Source organism: Orbicella franksi, chromosome 15 (genome assembly GCF_964199315.1).
Source record: "Orbicella franksi chromosome 15, jaOrbFran1.1, whole genome shotgun sequence".
In the NCBI taxonomy this organism is placed as follows: Eukaryota; Metazoa; Cnidaria; class Anthozoa; order Scleractinia; family Merulinidae; genus Orbicella; species Orbicella franksi.
The window spans coordinates 11886201-11900892 of record NC_138159.1 but is presented as its reverse complement, the minus strand read 5'-3'; the positions used below and the strand labels follow the sequence as shown (position 1 = coordinate 11900892).

The 14692-nt window shown below is 38.6% G+C and overlaps 3 protein-coding genes across 5 annotated transcripts in view; 1 reads left to right on the top strand and 2 right to left on the bottom strand.

Annotated features, from left to right (window-relative positions):
* Positions 1 to 14692, bottom strand: part of LOC145470010 (uncharacterized) — a 185340-nt gene that overhangs the window by 131683 nt on the left and 38965 nt on the right. The window lies entirely within an intron of this gene.
* On the bottom strand, positions 4584 to 6495 carry LOC145470069 (uncharacterized). The gene has a single exon (XM_081453900.1). The coding sequence runs from the start codon at positions 5893 to 5895 to the stop codon at positions 4792 to 4794; it is 1104 nt and encodes a 367-aa protein (XP_081310026.1). The 5' UTR covers positions 5896 to 6495; the 3' UTR covers positions 4584 to 4791.
* LOC145470022 (uncharacterized) overlaps positions 6927 to 14692 on the top strand; it is an 11101-nt gene continuing 3335 nt past the window's right edge. Inside the window, exon 1 of one of the 3 annotated variants that reach the window (XM_081453856.1) lies at positions 6927 to 7235. In XM_081453856.1, coding sequence (XP_081309982.1) covers positions 7191 to 7235 — 45 coding nt within the window. In that variant the 5' untranslated portion in view covers positions 6927 to 7190. Of the gene's footprint in view, positions 7236 to 11241; positions 11475 to 13200; positions 13849 to 14692 lie in introns of those variants that run through there. The other 2 variants (XM_081453859.1, XM_081453857.1) reach the window with 2 other exon arrangements.

Here is a 14692-nt window from a genome sequence, read left to right as displayed (position 1 = left end):
TGTTTTTGTGGGCGTTGTTCAAGTTTTAGAGCGCTAAGAATTATGGGTAAATGTACCAGTCGCCATCTTTTTTTCCCATGGAGGATCACAATCTTACGTTAATATCAGTACTGAGGGATGAAGTAAGGAATGATTACAGTAAGAGACCTAACGTTCAAACAACACTCCGGGAGGATGCATTAGAATTACAAAATGGTTGTCATGTCAAAAATTAAACTGTAAGCAGACAGGATGTCTGGGTTGACACTGAGATTCACGGTGTTTTGAGTTAATCTGACCACGTACAAAATAACCATTAAATCGAAGGAAACCTTAAAATAATAGTTTACTAAGATAGAAAAATAAAAAAGAGATCATAATAAACCATAAAGGAACAAGGATAGCTAAGGATGGAGAAAATTAACATGGATTGCGTACGACGAACTTGAAAAGTTTAGGCTAAACTTTTCAAGAAGCGCAAATCGTGACATAACTACGTTAAATAACTTTTTATTACTGAGTTACTCGTTTAAAAAATCTAGTTAAAGTTCCCTCTTTCCGACTAAATAAATTTTAATTGTTGCAGTTTTTTCTGAGATGAAAGAAAAGATATCGTTCCCCTTTTCCTTAATGGATTTCTTAAAATGAACTTCTAAGTATTCCCTGATCACTTGGACTGAAATGGGCCCACTCACTTACTTACACCGCCAAGAGGGCATCTTTGACTTCCTAACATACTGAAGGCTTGATATAGATGCTTTCTAAAAGCCACGCGATGCCTTACACGTTTGTCATGCCGACATGTAATATATATATATATATATCTGCACGCTTCTCCAAAGCAGATTATCTGAAAATGGTACTTGCATCATCCAGTGAGATAGCTATCAAGATTATTCAATATTCCATCGTTACAAAACGTGGTTAGAGCTACCTGGAACACTTATGACATGTGCGTTCTGAGATAACGTAGACAAATTGTGGTTTGCAGCAAACAACACAATGTGCTGTTCTGAGTGAAGATGTTGAACAGCGAGCAATTGTTTCCTAAACAAATTCATTAGCTATTTGTTAAAAGACTGAGTAACTGGGATACTGATATTTGATGATATTGGAAAGATCTTGAGAAGTTTTCATTCAAACTCTTCAAAAACGTGACTTTACTCATACGCGCGGGACACTGGTTTCGTAACACGTTTCGTTTAGCATGTAGCAGCTTCTTGAGCGCTTTCTCAGCCCGCGAATGATTGCGTTCATGTTAATTACACTGAGTTCCCTGGAGGCTCATTCAGAACAGGCATGAAAACAATTGTATGGGTGTTTCAAGAGGGTGAACAATCACCCCCTGAAACAAAAATGCACAACTGCCCACCTTCTTACTGCTCACGGTATTCATAAACAGGACTGAAGAGACTACCGTTGTGACCTGTTTTTGATCGAACAGTTAATTATATTAGTTAAATATCAACTTAAACGTATGATTAAGTATACGAATGCCGTGAAGCACAATTACTGGACTTAATCGTTTCAATATTCATTACACGACATAGGTTCCAGACCAAATCGTAGTGAGTAAGAGCCAAATGACACATGCGCAATCACAAGCTTCAGCGTTTTCATTTACAATTTATCGTCACAACGTGACCAATAAGAATCGGACAAAAATTAAGTGGTGAACTATAATGGCTGATAGTACTGATACGAGTAGCTCAGCCAATCAGATTGCAGCATTTGCATGAGCATTCTGGCAGAATAGCAATTCTACTGATATGTATCATTGAAGGAAAGTGTTTTTATTTCGTATTGAGTTCAAAAGTTCAAGATTGAGGTGCATTCTACTCCACTTACTTTTTTTATAAAAAAAACTCCTGCGGAACACATAACCCAGTGCCCCTAAACGAAGCCCTTCGGAGCCAGGGCCTACAGCAAGTCGAAAAGTGGCTAGGCAAGATGTGACTGTCTCGGCAAAACTATACAGCGAGGTTTAGAGAAGCGGTCCCCTCAGCCAGGGAGGCAGGCAGGGATTGTATAGCAAAAGACCGCGAGGGATTATGTGCCACCCTGCATGCCAACAGTCCTGGGATTCGTGGACTGTGAACTGTGGACTGTTCCGTATAAGCCGTAAAAATAGTTTTGGAACGTTTCAGCGTGCACTGGTGGTAACAATGAAGAAACACCTCAAGGAGGATAACGCAGATGCAAATGATTTACCAAGTTTTTGCCGGCCAAACGACATTTTCACTTGCCAACTGACTCGTTTATTTAAGGTTACTGTAGACCTTCAAGGGCCTATTTTGTCCAGAATTGTTCTTTTTACACCAAATTCAAGACTTTTACTTTATCTGAATTTTCCAAAAAAAATTATTTCAAAAACTTAAAACGTGAACGAGTTATCCACAAAAACGTAATTCTCAAAACGAGTCAATGAACCGCAAACTGTGATAAGCCAATTAAAATGTGTCAACCTTTGAGTTGAGCAGTAACAATTTTCGCGGCAACTGATCTCATCCGCGGAGTCGTATTTCGTTTCTGTTGTTTACGTCTTCCAATTTCTCGCAGAGAAATCTTCACTTTTGTTGATTCCTACATTTAAACGCAAGCGCAAATCGCAAGCGAATGTTTCGTCGATGCCTGCGCTAGCTTCTTCTGGCACAAAAGTTGATTGCCGTGGAATTACTGACGAATTTAATCGCTGACATCTGACAAGGCAGCTTCTCCAAACGCTCCTTTCGCCTGCTTTAAGGCGTGTTTTTCCATATTCTACTAAAACAAACAGGCCGATGAATTGCGCGTTTAGTTCTTTTCGTAAATGTGTAAATATCCGTACTCGACTCGGCTCACCGAGCAGGCCTGTTCAAGGCTATTCCGCTACCATCCCTCTTTTTCCTCCTTTCCTTCTTTACCATTTATCTGCTGATTCGGTTTAGATGCTGAATGTTTCACGGCAGACGATGTAAGATATAAAGATATACTGTAAATGTAAAGATGCATTGCACATTCACTCCCGGGAAGCGTTACTGTAGCCCGCCGAGGAGTTCAAAGCTGCGCTTCATTGGTTGGCGGCATGGCCACGTAGACAACCGCTTCAGTGAGGTGCGAAAACTGTGAATTTCTTTCGAGGCCGAAAACTTAAAAAAAATTTTTGCGTGGATTACCTCTATTCAAATGAATCAATAGGGTATGTAGATTTATCGGATTTCAACGAAACTTGGCCAAACTGTTCGTCAGATATTAGCGCAGCAAAGGGGCTGAGGCTTTTGCGAAAATCGAAATATTTTTCCTGTGACGTCTCATCGAGTAATAGCAGTCAGAAATTTTTCTATTGTCCAACTTTGAAAGAGATTTTCTAAGCAACCAATAGAAATATCGAAAAAGCCTCACACCCTTTGTTAGCCCATCGATCTCCTGATTGATAATGTCCAGTCAGTTTGGACGTCCGCGGTAACACAAAGGCAACCTCGTTCCCAGGGTCTCTCATCTTACCGCCCCCTGGAGCAGGGGGCGGTAAGATGAGAGACCCTGGGAACGAGGTTGACACAAAGGCTGGTAATTCAGTTTAGCAAGTACGATCATTTTTGCGTTTTTAGGCTTGCGCGTGACTATCAAAACAAAAATAGCAAAATATATTGTTATTTTCGGATTCTACAGTTTATTAGCTTTACATTGATATATAGTTTGCCGTGGTTTTCTTTAAAGCAACGCGTAAAGAAAACATTTTCCAGAAGGCACCCTTGAAGGTCTACAGTAACCTTAACAAACATAATTACATCGTCACAAGACACAGCAAGTAACGGCCTTTAAAACCCGAGGGGAATTAGGAAAATCGGAGCCGGAGTGTGAATTATATTTTTCACTTTTTGTAAAAGAATGAGTCCCACACTGTGTACGGATAAAAGAAACTTTAATAACAGCTTCATTACAAACAGCTTTCGTTTGCCTTAGTGTTGTGAGTTTTAGTATTTTACCATTCGTAGTTTTTACAATTCAGTAAGATTTTAGAACGTTTGTGCCGAAATTGCGTTTACCTCCGCTTACCTACTCTTAAATATCTTCAGACTCCCTTGTTGGATTCTAGATCTTCATTTGGTCTAAAGGATAATTACACAGCTTCTAAAAACAATAGCTTTCCAAGACTTCCTACTATGAAACTTAAACCGCTCTACAAAACTGTTATAAATCTTCAAGAAATTATTTTTGAAAGTTTAAAAAATCTCTTACAAACCGAAGGCTGTAAACGTACAGTAATGGCAGGCTGAAAATTTTATTTACGCATATATTATTCAAGGCAATAAATTAATTTGGTCTCTGGAGCCGTTATTAGTTGCTTAAAGAACTAAATAATCTCAACAGAAGAACCAATGTTTATAACTTAAAAAGTCAGGACACTCCTGTGGATCTCCTTTAATTTATATAGTGATTAATTTCTAAATTTTCTTACTTTTTATAGCAAATTTAACTGTGACATGAGAGTCACGAGAATCAAGGGCCTGATCATAACAAGACCAATCGACGTATTTGCTCTGATGTATCGCTAAATTCTCATAATCAAGATTGCAAAAGAAATATGGAAATCTTTAAAGAGAGTTAACATTACATATTATTACTACACTCCTAAAAAGTATTATTTAAAAAAATTGACTTGTGTTGACTTCAGAATGGTTCTAAACCTATTTTTGCTAAACTAGAGGTGGATGTTCGTAATAGAGCTCATTCCCATAAGGAGGGAGATTATGTCTTTTTGGTTCTCGTAACGTTACACGGAGGTGCCCTATTCTTCAGTAACAAAGTAGACATCAACAAAAGACATATACATTAATCGTGTTTATACCACAGAATGTCACCCGAGTTTTCAACATAACGGCAATATCTCCCAGTCAACCACATGGCCTTGAATATCGGTGTGTTATCTTTGTAATAAAACTCTCCTAAAGCTTTTTTCAGATGCTTGGTCGCCTCCACCGCATGGTAATGTGGCATGTATGAGAATAGGTGATGGGCAATATGTGTGTCACCGATATGATGAAAGACGTAATTCAAAATGCCATAGTCTCGATCAACCGTACACAGGGCTCCCTTAAGCCAGCTCCACTGCCGTCCTCTGTAATGAGGCACAGCTGCGTCAGAATGCTGCAAGTCGGTAATAAATACCAACCAGAAGTTCACTATGAGATACGGGATGATATAGACTTTCACCAGCCACAACACAGAATTAACATAAGCCAGGTAACCAAGGAAACCGATCCACGCCACCAGTGCGACGTCGCTAATTATCACGTCTCGGTAATCTTTGTCGCTGAAAATTGGGCTATTGGGGTTGAAGTGATCCGTATGTGTGTGATATTTACGACCTGTGACATGGAACAGAAGATACGCAGGCCAACCGAATAAGGACAGTTTCAACAGGCTTAAAACGTTCCATGAAGGAGAAAGAGCTGCCAAACTTCCTTTTCTGAACTCATCTTTTGTGCTGGGGACAAACACTTCATCGCGGTCCATATCGTTTGTGCTTCGGTGATGTTTTGCGTGACTAATTCGCCAGGAATGGTACGGCACAAGAAGAGGGGTGTGTAACGCAAGCCCAGTGAAGTCACAGACTGTCTTGCTATCCGAAAACGAGTAGTGGCCACATTCGTGGGCTAAAACCCATATACCAGTGCAGACGCAGCCTTGGCAGATCCAATAAACCGGCCAGAGAATGTACGAGGCCAATGGCGGTAAATATGGATGGGTGAAATATCCTGTGCTTAAAAACAGAACCCACGCCATGGTTAAATCCAAAACGACATAAGTAAACGACTTGAAGGTGTTTCGCTCAAAACAATGAGCAGGAATGGCGGCTTTCAATTCCTTCAGCGTAAATGGCGGGTCATTAGTCGGCCGAGGAGTCTTGTTGAGTGTGATGTAACTTTCCGGCATTGTAGAAGTAGTTCCTGAAGAGTTTAAAACTGAGAACTTCACGTTTTCGCCGACGAACCTGAACTCTAAACTAAAATCTACAAACAAAAAACCACAAAGGTTGTTTGCTTATATATCTGGTGGCCGGTGTGTTAGACTAGCTATAGCATCTTTTGGTAAAATTTTCCAGTCACAACATGACAACCAACCAGAAGCAAGGAAAGCGCGTGTTGCTCAAGGTCGCGTGGATGAAGGTTATTCAAGGTGAGTGCCAAGCCGACGGAAATTCAATACACCTTATTCCAAAATGGCGGCCATTTTAGTATTCTTTTGTTTACTTGACAATGAGCCCTTGTTGCCTCGTTTAAGGGAAAATATTCTTTTGAATTTCGAGTTTAAGAACGAGGTAAAAAGGGCTAATTTGCAAATAAACAAAAGAATACTTAAATGGCGGCCATTTTGGAATAACATGTATAGATTTGAAACGACCGAAATATTCAGCATCACGGACAGAATTTGGACTTAAGAAACTTCTAAAACAGAACAAGAAATCCACATTATTACATTGGTAACTTTAAATCTACAAAAAAAATTTTCCCGAAATTATCGCTGAAAGCATGAATACCGGGCATAAATAATTCATTTGCGTTGCGTCGCGGAAATTATGTGGGTTTAGTGACATACATACCAGACGATGTGGTGTGTTGCTTTCCACGTGCCTATCACGACCACGTGCAATGGCTGATTTGAATATTTGTGGATTAACTGATAGTTCGACCTTTTTCCCAGGTTGTGTTATCTTTTCTTCTCTTGCGTAATAAGACATTTTACAGCGTTTGGTCATTAGGCAAATGAACTGAGTGAATATGAAAGTTTTGGATGTTCACAAGAACTATTGTCAAGCTATTAACAAGCTCCCTATTCCAAATTCTCCTTAATGTTTCCAACACATTTTCTTCAAATTTGTCAAGAAAATTCAGTCTTTAGTCAGGTGTGTTTTCTTTATAAATGATCAAGTTCACCATGCTCATGGCTTTTGCCCTGTGCTTTAAATGGCCTCGAATTTCTTGTTCGGAATAAAGAGCGCTTTTTGAGCGTTAGACTTTACGCGGCCTTGAAGTTTTGGGTTGGACTGTCTCCTCTTTTATTAGCAAAGCATTGTCAAGATAAGAAAATACAGGCTGTTTGTTTAGCAGCTTGCCTTTGGGACTTACCTCCGCCTTTTACACTTACAAGGTCTTGGTTCGATTTTCAACACTCAACGTTTTAGCTCGGGATCACATCTTCTATTGTTTGCGTATCACGCTGCAAGCACGATGGGGGGTTTTTACACAGCAGCTGTTTTCTGCCGTGAAACAAAGGTTTGTACCTGCTGTTTAACGTCGTTTCAGTACGTATTGTATTAAATTCTCTTCCTTAAAACATTTCAGTTCTACTGGTTACATTGAAAACTGTTTTCCAATAATATCATTTGCTGGAGAGCATAATTGTTTCCTGGGTTGCTTACGAAGACATCGATAAGGTTATCGGGACTGAAAATAATGCCAATTCTAAAATAAAAACATCGGGAAATTAAAAAAATTCGCAACCTTAACTTAAAAAAATTTCATCGCGAAAATAAATTAAATTGATGACCCTTGAGGGGTTAAACACACTTTTCACTCCTCCAGCAAAAGAATATTATTATTTCTGCGCGTTATTTTAGTCGGTTGTTTCATGACCTACCGTGAAACAACAGACGAAACCACCGGCTGCTTTTGAAAACAAGTTACATTTGTATTTTTCGACAAATCATTAAAAGTGTTTACATAGAAATATCACTGATTTCCTACGGCAAAGTTAGAGATGCTTTTCTTGGCATAACAAAGTCATTCTGATTGGATTTCTGCCGCAGCGAGGATTGTTTTATGTTTCACGTATACGACAACGTTAGCGGTCTGAAAGGTTTGACGCCTTTCAAGTAGAGTCGCTGCATTCTCAACGGCTGCTCGTTTTTTAGCATATTTTTAAAGACGACGTAAGCTTTTAAAGACGATATAAGGTTTAATCTCCTCTGGAAGCTCGTTAAACAAGGTAACAGAGTAAGGTAAGTATGAGGGACGAGATTTAAGTCAAAAATAGTTGCTACATAAAATTTTACCTAGAGAGTTCACTGAAAATTTGTCACGCATCGCTTCCCAAACTGAATCACAGATGCAACTATTTATCCAGTGACAAGTTTACAAGCCCTGGCTGACAAGCCGCTGAAACAATCCACTGCCTATGCAGGAAATCTTTACATTAGCTGGAAGTGCCGGGTTTTAGTTGAAAGGCCGGCAATTGCTTGGACAAGCCTAACCCTATTCATACCATGATACCAATTCATGAACTTTTCCAAATGTTTTATGATATATTAAAGCAGTGTTGTAGCTATGAACAACATCGACCCAAATCTTTTAATACATAGTTTCTCTGTGTAATATGTAAAACAATTTGTATCGCCGTCATACCCCTCCGATGCAAATGTCCCGTAGGCACATATAATGGCAACTGATATGTGTTTTATCAACAATGTGGCTACCCCAGGTTGAGAATATTACCCGGCGATTATTATTTTTTCGCAAGCATCTGAGCGGGTCGGAATCCTAAATCCTCGAATTTGATTGGCTTATCATACGCACGTGACCGGTTCAGCTTTTTACGATACGACCTACGGGCCGGATTTTTTCCCCGCTACCTAAATTTCGCTCCTAAAAGTTAGCGGTAATCGTCAATCTTTTGCCTTTTTTACCCATCCATCGACGATAAGTCAACGCAAGTTTATCTCAGTTCCCTTTAAAATGGCAAGGAAAGTCACTGTTAGTAAATCCTATCGAGTGTTTTGAAGTTGTGAGAGTTTACTTGGTCGTTTGTAGCTTGGCGCTGTAATGGCGCGTAATCCTGTCTTTCTCTCGCCGTAAAATTTGAGTCAATTTCAGTCGAGTTTACCTCTCTGATCGTTGCTGTATTTAGGAGAGTTTCTGTGGAATCCAGTTAACGAATTTCCTCGCTTTCTGCTATTCCATTTACGGTAGAAAAGTCTGATTTCAAGTGATCTTAAAAACAACGACTGACAGAAATTGTTTTTCTAGTAAAACTTCAAACTTCGCACGAAATTTCACACCGCAGAAACAATTTTGGAGAACTTAACTGGTGAAATAGGTGCAACTAACATGAAGTAGTTAGAAAAATATCTGTCTGTCTTTGTCTACTATCTGAGATACGCGCTCGTTGCGAAGAGTTTTTTACAAATCGTCAGTAGACGGCGTGAAGCTGATTCAATAACAAAGTTGCGTAAACAAGCCCATTTGTAATCTGTAAAACCAATTTACCGTAGGAAAAAAAAATAGACATGTTATTTGCCGGCTTAGGGTCGGTCCGTATAGTGAAAAACTGTGACCTCGGGCTTGAAAATGCTGCCCTCGGCCTGCAGCCTCGGGTAGCATTTATTCTCTAGGGTAAAATATTTATGACAATTATTCACTTTATTTTTTCTTGGTAAACTGATTGTGACAAACAATGTCATACAAAGCAAACAGAAATTTAACTTACACAACTTCATGAATAACAAGATCAATTTCATCTCATGGTTGGTATTCATAAAACGGAAAATACATTTATTGACAGGTGTATGTCAACAAAATCGACCGAAATTAATTTGTTCCGTGCAAAGTTCATCTTTCGAGCAAGGAAAATTGCAAGAGTAACGAGCACGTAATTTCTCCTTACGATATCGCGGGTACATTGTCTTACAGACAGGTGATGAGAATAAGGAAAATCGTCGCTAAACATGAAAATACCGTCCTTTTTTTGTATACCGTCTCATTCTCGGAATGAACATTGAAAAAAATGTATAATAACAATCAATAATAATAATAATAATAAAACTTTATTAAAGTGTCAAACCATGTAGCCTGGGAGACATTCATACTAATAAAGGAACACCGACTAATACAAAATACCAAACTGAGAAGACTAAGTAAGTAATTTGCATGTCACAGTTCGTTTGAAAAATCCGCTTCTGCACCTAGAATACAACGAGTCTAAAGATCCAGCATCAGCCAATAAGTATCAATAGCAAAGTTCTTTTTCAATACTTCCAACACTTAAAATCTGTTAGCGGTGATTGTAATTATTGCGCGACTGAGACAGCTGCGAGGGCTAATAACTAAACTCAGCCAATCAGAATGATTTTCAGTCGGTCCAATACTTTCTTTGGACATGGTATGGTTTCGACAAACATTCAGTCTGTGTGGTAATCTGTTGTTAACAACGCTTGCTCGAGTCTGTACTGGTCTGTCATGAAGGGAAATTTCGTCCCTAGGTGTTATCTATACCGCGCTCGAAATAAGGGCCGGTATTTCCCTCGTGCGGAACGGCATGGTAAATAACATACAGTTGAACTCTGCTATTTCGAACTCTTAAGGGAAAAGAAAAATAGTTCGAAATAGTGGGAGTTGGAAATAGCCGATAGTAAATGACTGGAGAGCAAATCAAACGGAAAGGGTTTGAGTTCGAAATAACGGGAAATTCGAAATAACCGAGTTCGAATAGACCATTTTACAGTTGTCTGCTCAGTGACCTGGCCTTTGTATGGCAGCGAGGCTACAGTTGACCTTGTTTTGATACAGACCTCACTGCTTTTGTTCTGTAAAACAAGTTGTTCTGATGCTAACTAGGTGCATTTACATGACAAAAGCAGTGAGGTCTGTATCAAAACAAGGTCAACTCTAGCCTCGCTGCCATACAAAGGCCAGGTCACTGAGCAGACAACTGTAAAATGGTCTATTAGCGGGGTCCAACTGTAAATCTACTAGGCTGTAGTTAACACGAGTTAGAACGCGTGAACCAGAGCTTGCAAAACTTAGTCTAAACTTGTAATGTGCGTCCTGGAAATTGGTCGTAAATCAAGATATTGGTTTTTTTTTCTCGGTTGCATTCACGTACGCTCAAATCGTTTGTCGATCGTGACTAGAATTGTCATTTTTTTAACACAAATATATAGTAAGTGGGATTCTTCGTAAAAGGCGACTTGCTTCCTCTCTTTCTCGGTATATTTTGTGTCAAACTAATGGAAAGCTCACCATGTGTTTATCTGATTTTCTGTCATTTTGATAAAGCTATTCTTAAAAACAGTTATGACAATAAACACATTCAGTCTTCTAATAATCTTTTCTTTTGTTTTATATTTCAATGAACTTTCAATAGCGAGGTTTAACACGGATTTCATGGCAACGGCTGCTATCCTTTTTCTGTGTGTTTACTTAAATATAATACAATTTTTTCAGATAAGACAACTCGAAAAAAAACCTTTCCTTCCTAGCGAATTCTCTGAGAATCCCAGTCGAACGTACGTTAAATTTTGAAAGGAATTTTCACGCCTGCATATCTCATTAGAATTCAGTCCCAGAATAGATATATTGTTATTGTTTTTCAAGAAGAGAGCATTTCTTTCGCACGGCGAACAAAACCAAGTGTTTATTTAATGAAATTCATAACAAGCTCAGTGTTTGGCCCGAGGGACAGTCTGATTTAAACAGCGGCAAAAGAGAGAAAAGAAATAACACACTCGGCTGAAATCGGTATGCTCTTTGCTTCTGTCAATCTCATACTCTTCGCATCACTGATGATATCGTGCAATAAGGCTGTTATTGACTGCTGAGCTGCATTTAAATATCTTGCTGTTCATGATGTAGTATTGTGCATGATATTACTTACATGACGCTATGGACGTAAGAAAGCGCAATGTTGTGCGGATTTTCGTAACTGAATTGACAGACATCTTGGTCGTAAACGGCGTGTTTTAGTTTGTATCCCATGTTTCTATTTGTGGTGGCTAGCCCAGGATTTATTACGTCATTTAGCCGGTTATATCGCGGTTTACAAACATCTCAGTTGAACTGAACTGCGAAATCAACCAGCATGTTCACGAAGCAATACCACGGGTGAATCCTGTGCCTCGGTCTGTTTCCTGTTTGAAGTTAATAGAGTGTATTGTTGTTGCTTTTGATGATCTATACTTTTGTTATGATTTCGACTTGTTCCGCTCATTAAGCGTCACACAGAAGCAGCGAGAAGGGTCTCCGAAGAATTCTAATTTTCTTAAGTTGAACCTCGACTAAACAAATCAGTTATATATTGAATGGCATAAGCGTGTCATTCTTTTGAGTACAACCGATGCACCGAAACTAAGATATTACTTCGCACAACTTGTGGGAGCTGAGCATATTAATCCTTATTCGAGTTTACTTATTTCAGAAAAAAAAAGAACTGAAAAAAGACATTACTGGAACACAGATACATAACAGACGAAGCTCTTGGCGTCGATGACGTTCAACACTTGCATACGGAAGCATTTTCAAGACAGATTGAGTTTTCTCACGTCAGTGTATTTAATGAACGACAATATGGAGAGTTCTTGATTAAATTGAAAGCAGCACTCTTTCCATTCTAACGAGAGAGTATTTACTTAACACGACAACTCTGGCAGCAAGCATCTCTTGTTTATCAGTGAGATGTTTTAAAAGAGATTTCTTGTTGATACTAAGACGGTGGCATTAAATCATCGCAAATGACTACGAAAGTGAATGTTTTTATAAAAAAGAAAATCGAACCAGGAACCTTTTGCTAGGATATAAAATTGTTCATAACCAAATTTAAACACGTTTATTGTAGAACGACTGATTCAGTTTAGCGGGAGTTTGTAAGAAGGATGTCGTTTTCCTTTGCTTCATTTTCAGATGTCAACCTGTCTTCATTACACAATGTAGGTTAATCAGCTTGTTTGTTTTTTAGGGGCTTTTTTCGAAATTCAAACAATAAAATATAAAATAAAACACTCAGTTCGGCAATTAAGTTTTGTTAAGTGGGGAAAAAGATATCGTCATATGTAAATTTTATTTTAACGTGCAGTTTGACACATATTGGATCCAATTTTGCATTTTTTTTAAATTCGATTATCAACAAAGAAATGTTGGACTATTATTTTGAAACACTGAACAGCTAGAAGATGTCACTAAGATGTTGATAAAAAATAACACACTGCCTTCATGAAGGAAAATCGGAGAAAGTGAAGATCGTTCGAGGTTTGATGCGATTTCTATAAAGTACTTCCAAATCCTTAACGGCACCTTAAATTTGCATAACGACCTCAAACTGCTTCGTCATTATATAGTTTTCAACTGATTGTTAGAGGTTACAATGGAGACTAAAATCTTCGACTGTATTGTTCAATATTTGAACACTTAACGCTATTTTACTTTGAAATAATCTTGCATGCATTTGGCTTGCTGAATTGTAGAACGCGCATTCACGATAGCTTTGTTCACTCACTGAATCTTTTGTGCCAAAAAATAATGGAAAGTTGCATGAGTAAACATTCTAAACATACCGTCTTTATTTGGCTTGCATAGCACAGCAGTGATACAAAGGCCACCTTCACTAATCGATTTAATTTGGGAAGATGCATTTGTTGGATTTTCTGAGTCGTTAAGGAATTGCATTGAGCCTCAAAGGTACACAGCACCATCTAAACTCTTCTTGAGAAAAAAGTTCATTACAAAGTCAAGTAAGTCGTATCGACATTCAAGATATACAATCTTATTCTATCTAATATACCAGAGGTTTAAAAGTAACCCATGCGAATAATTTCCCTTTGTTTTATCGATCGGAAAGTGGGCGACTTGAAATTTGTCTTGATGATGCGCATGACGTAGACCATGACGAAGGTTTTATGATCTGAGCTTACGTTAATCCCGTCAAAGAAAAAAAAGGATTTAAATTGACTGAAATGAAAAGCCCTCAAGCCACTCCACCTTAGAGCACCGATTAAATCGTAAGTGCTGCGTGCCTGAATGTTAATAGTGAATAGATAATAGTATTGTACGTTGCAATCAGATAAGCCAGATCAGTCAAGACAAGACGACTGAGCATTTCGCACGAAATTCAGTATCGAAGGTAAGCTTTTATTTTGATTATACATGTGAAAAAAAATCCAAAACATTTCTGTGAAATTTTAAAGTTCTGACATAATGTCACGTGTATCGAACGAAATCATAACCTCAATATTTTCAGTTAGAAATTTTGATTCGCAAAGTCTGTAAAAATCGTCGAAAAGAATGCGGGGGCTGACTTTTTACAAGGTAGCAGTATTTTTGTCATTTACTCAAAGATTACAACTTATCTTGCAACGGGAAGTCAGCTGTACGCATATTTAAATAAAAATATTAGCTGCTGTTATGTCCGAAGAGTCAGTAACTGATAAGTATATGACTACTTGCGCGTGCATGACGTTTGTAGAATGTCAGGCGTTCAAGTAATTTTGGGCTATGTATTTTGTTTGGAATTTTACAATTTCTCAGTAAAATAGGAAAAAAAATAGTAGCAGCATTTTGAAAGTAAAATAACTGGCTTGCATTACTTCGAGTGTTCCGCAATTTGTAATTCAAATAGGATGGAATGATCAGTTGCCAGTACGTGTTGCAAATATAGAACGTTGAACTCCGCTTATAGAGACTGTGCCGTTGTGTAGTAGGAATCCCTCGTGACTGAAAGGGGCGGGATGCTCGCGTTTTCTTTTAGTTGCGTAAATCGGAAGATTTTGGTAGTAGTTAGGTTTTCAGGGTGAAGGTGTCTCACAGGGTTGCACGCAAAGAGAGAAAACAACGCCATCATCGTCATCATCGTCCTCCTCGTCACCATCATAATCGTTATTCTGTGTTTGTACACGTGGTTGCTGTGTTTGGTGCTTTTTGTTTATGGATGAAAACACACGATGGCAGCGTTGTTAGCCACTACAACT

Coding starts and splice junctions, on each gene's coding strand:
- LOC145470069 (XM_081453900.1), bottom strand. CDS start 5,895: ATGCCGGAAAGTTACATCACACTCAACAAGACTCCTCGGCCGACTAAT.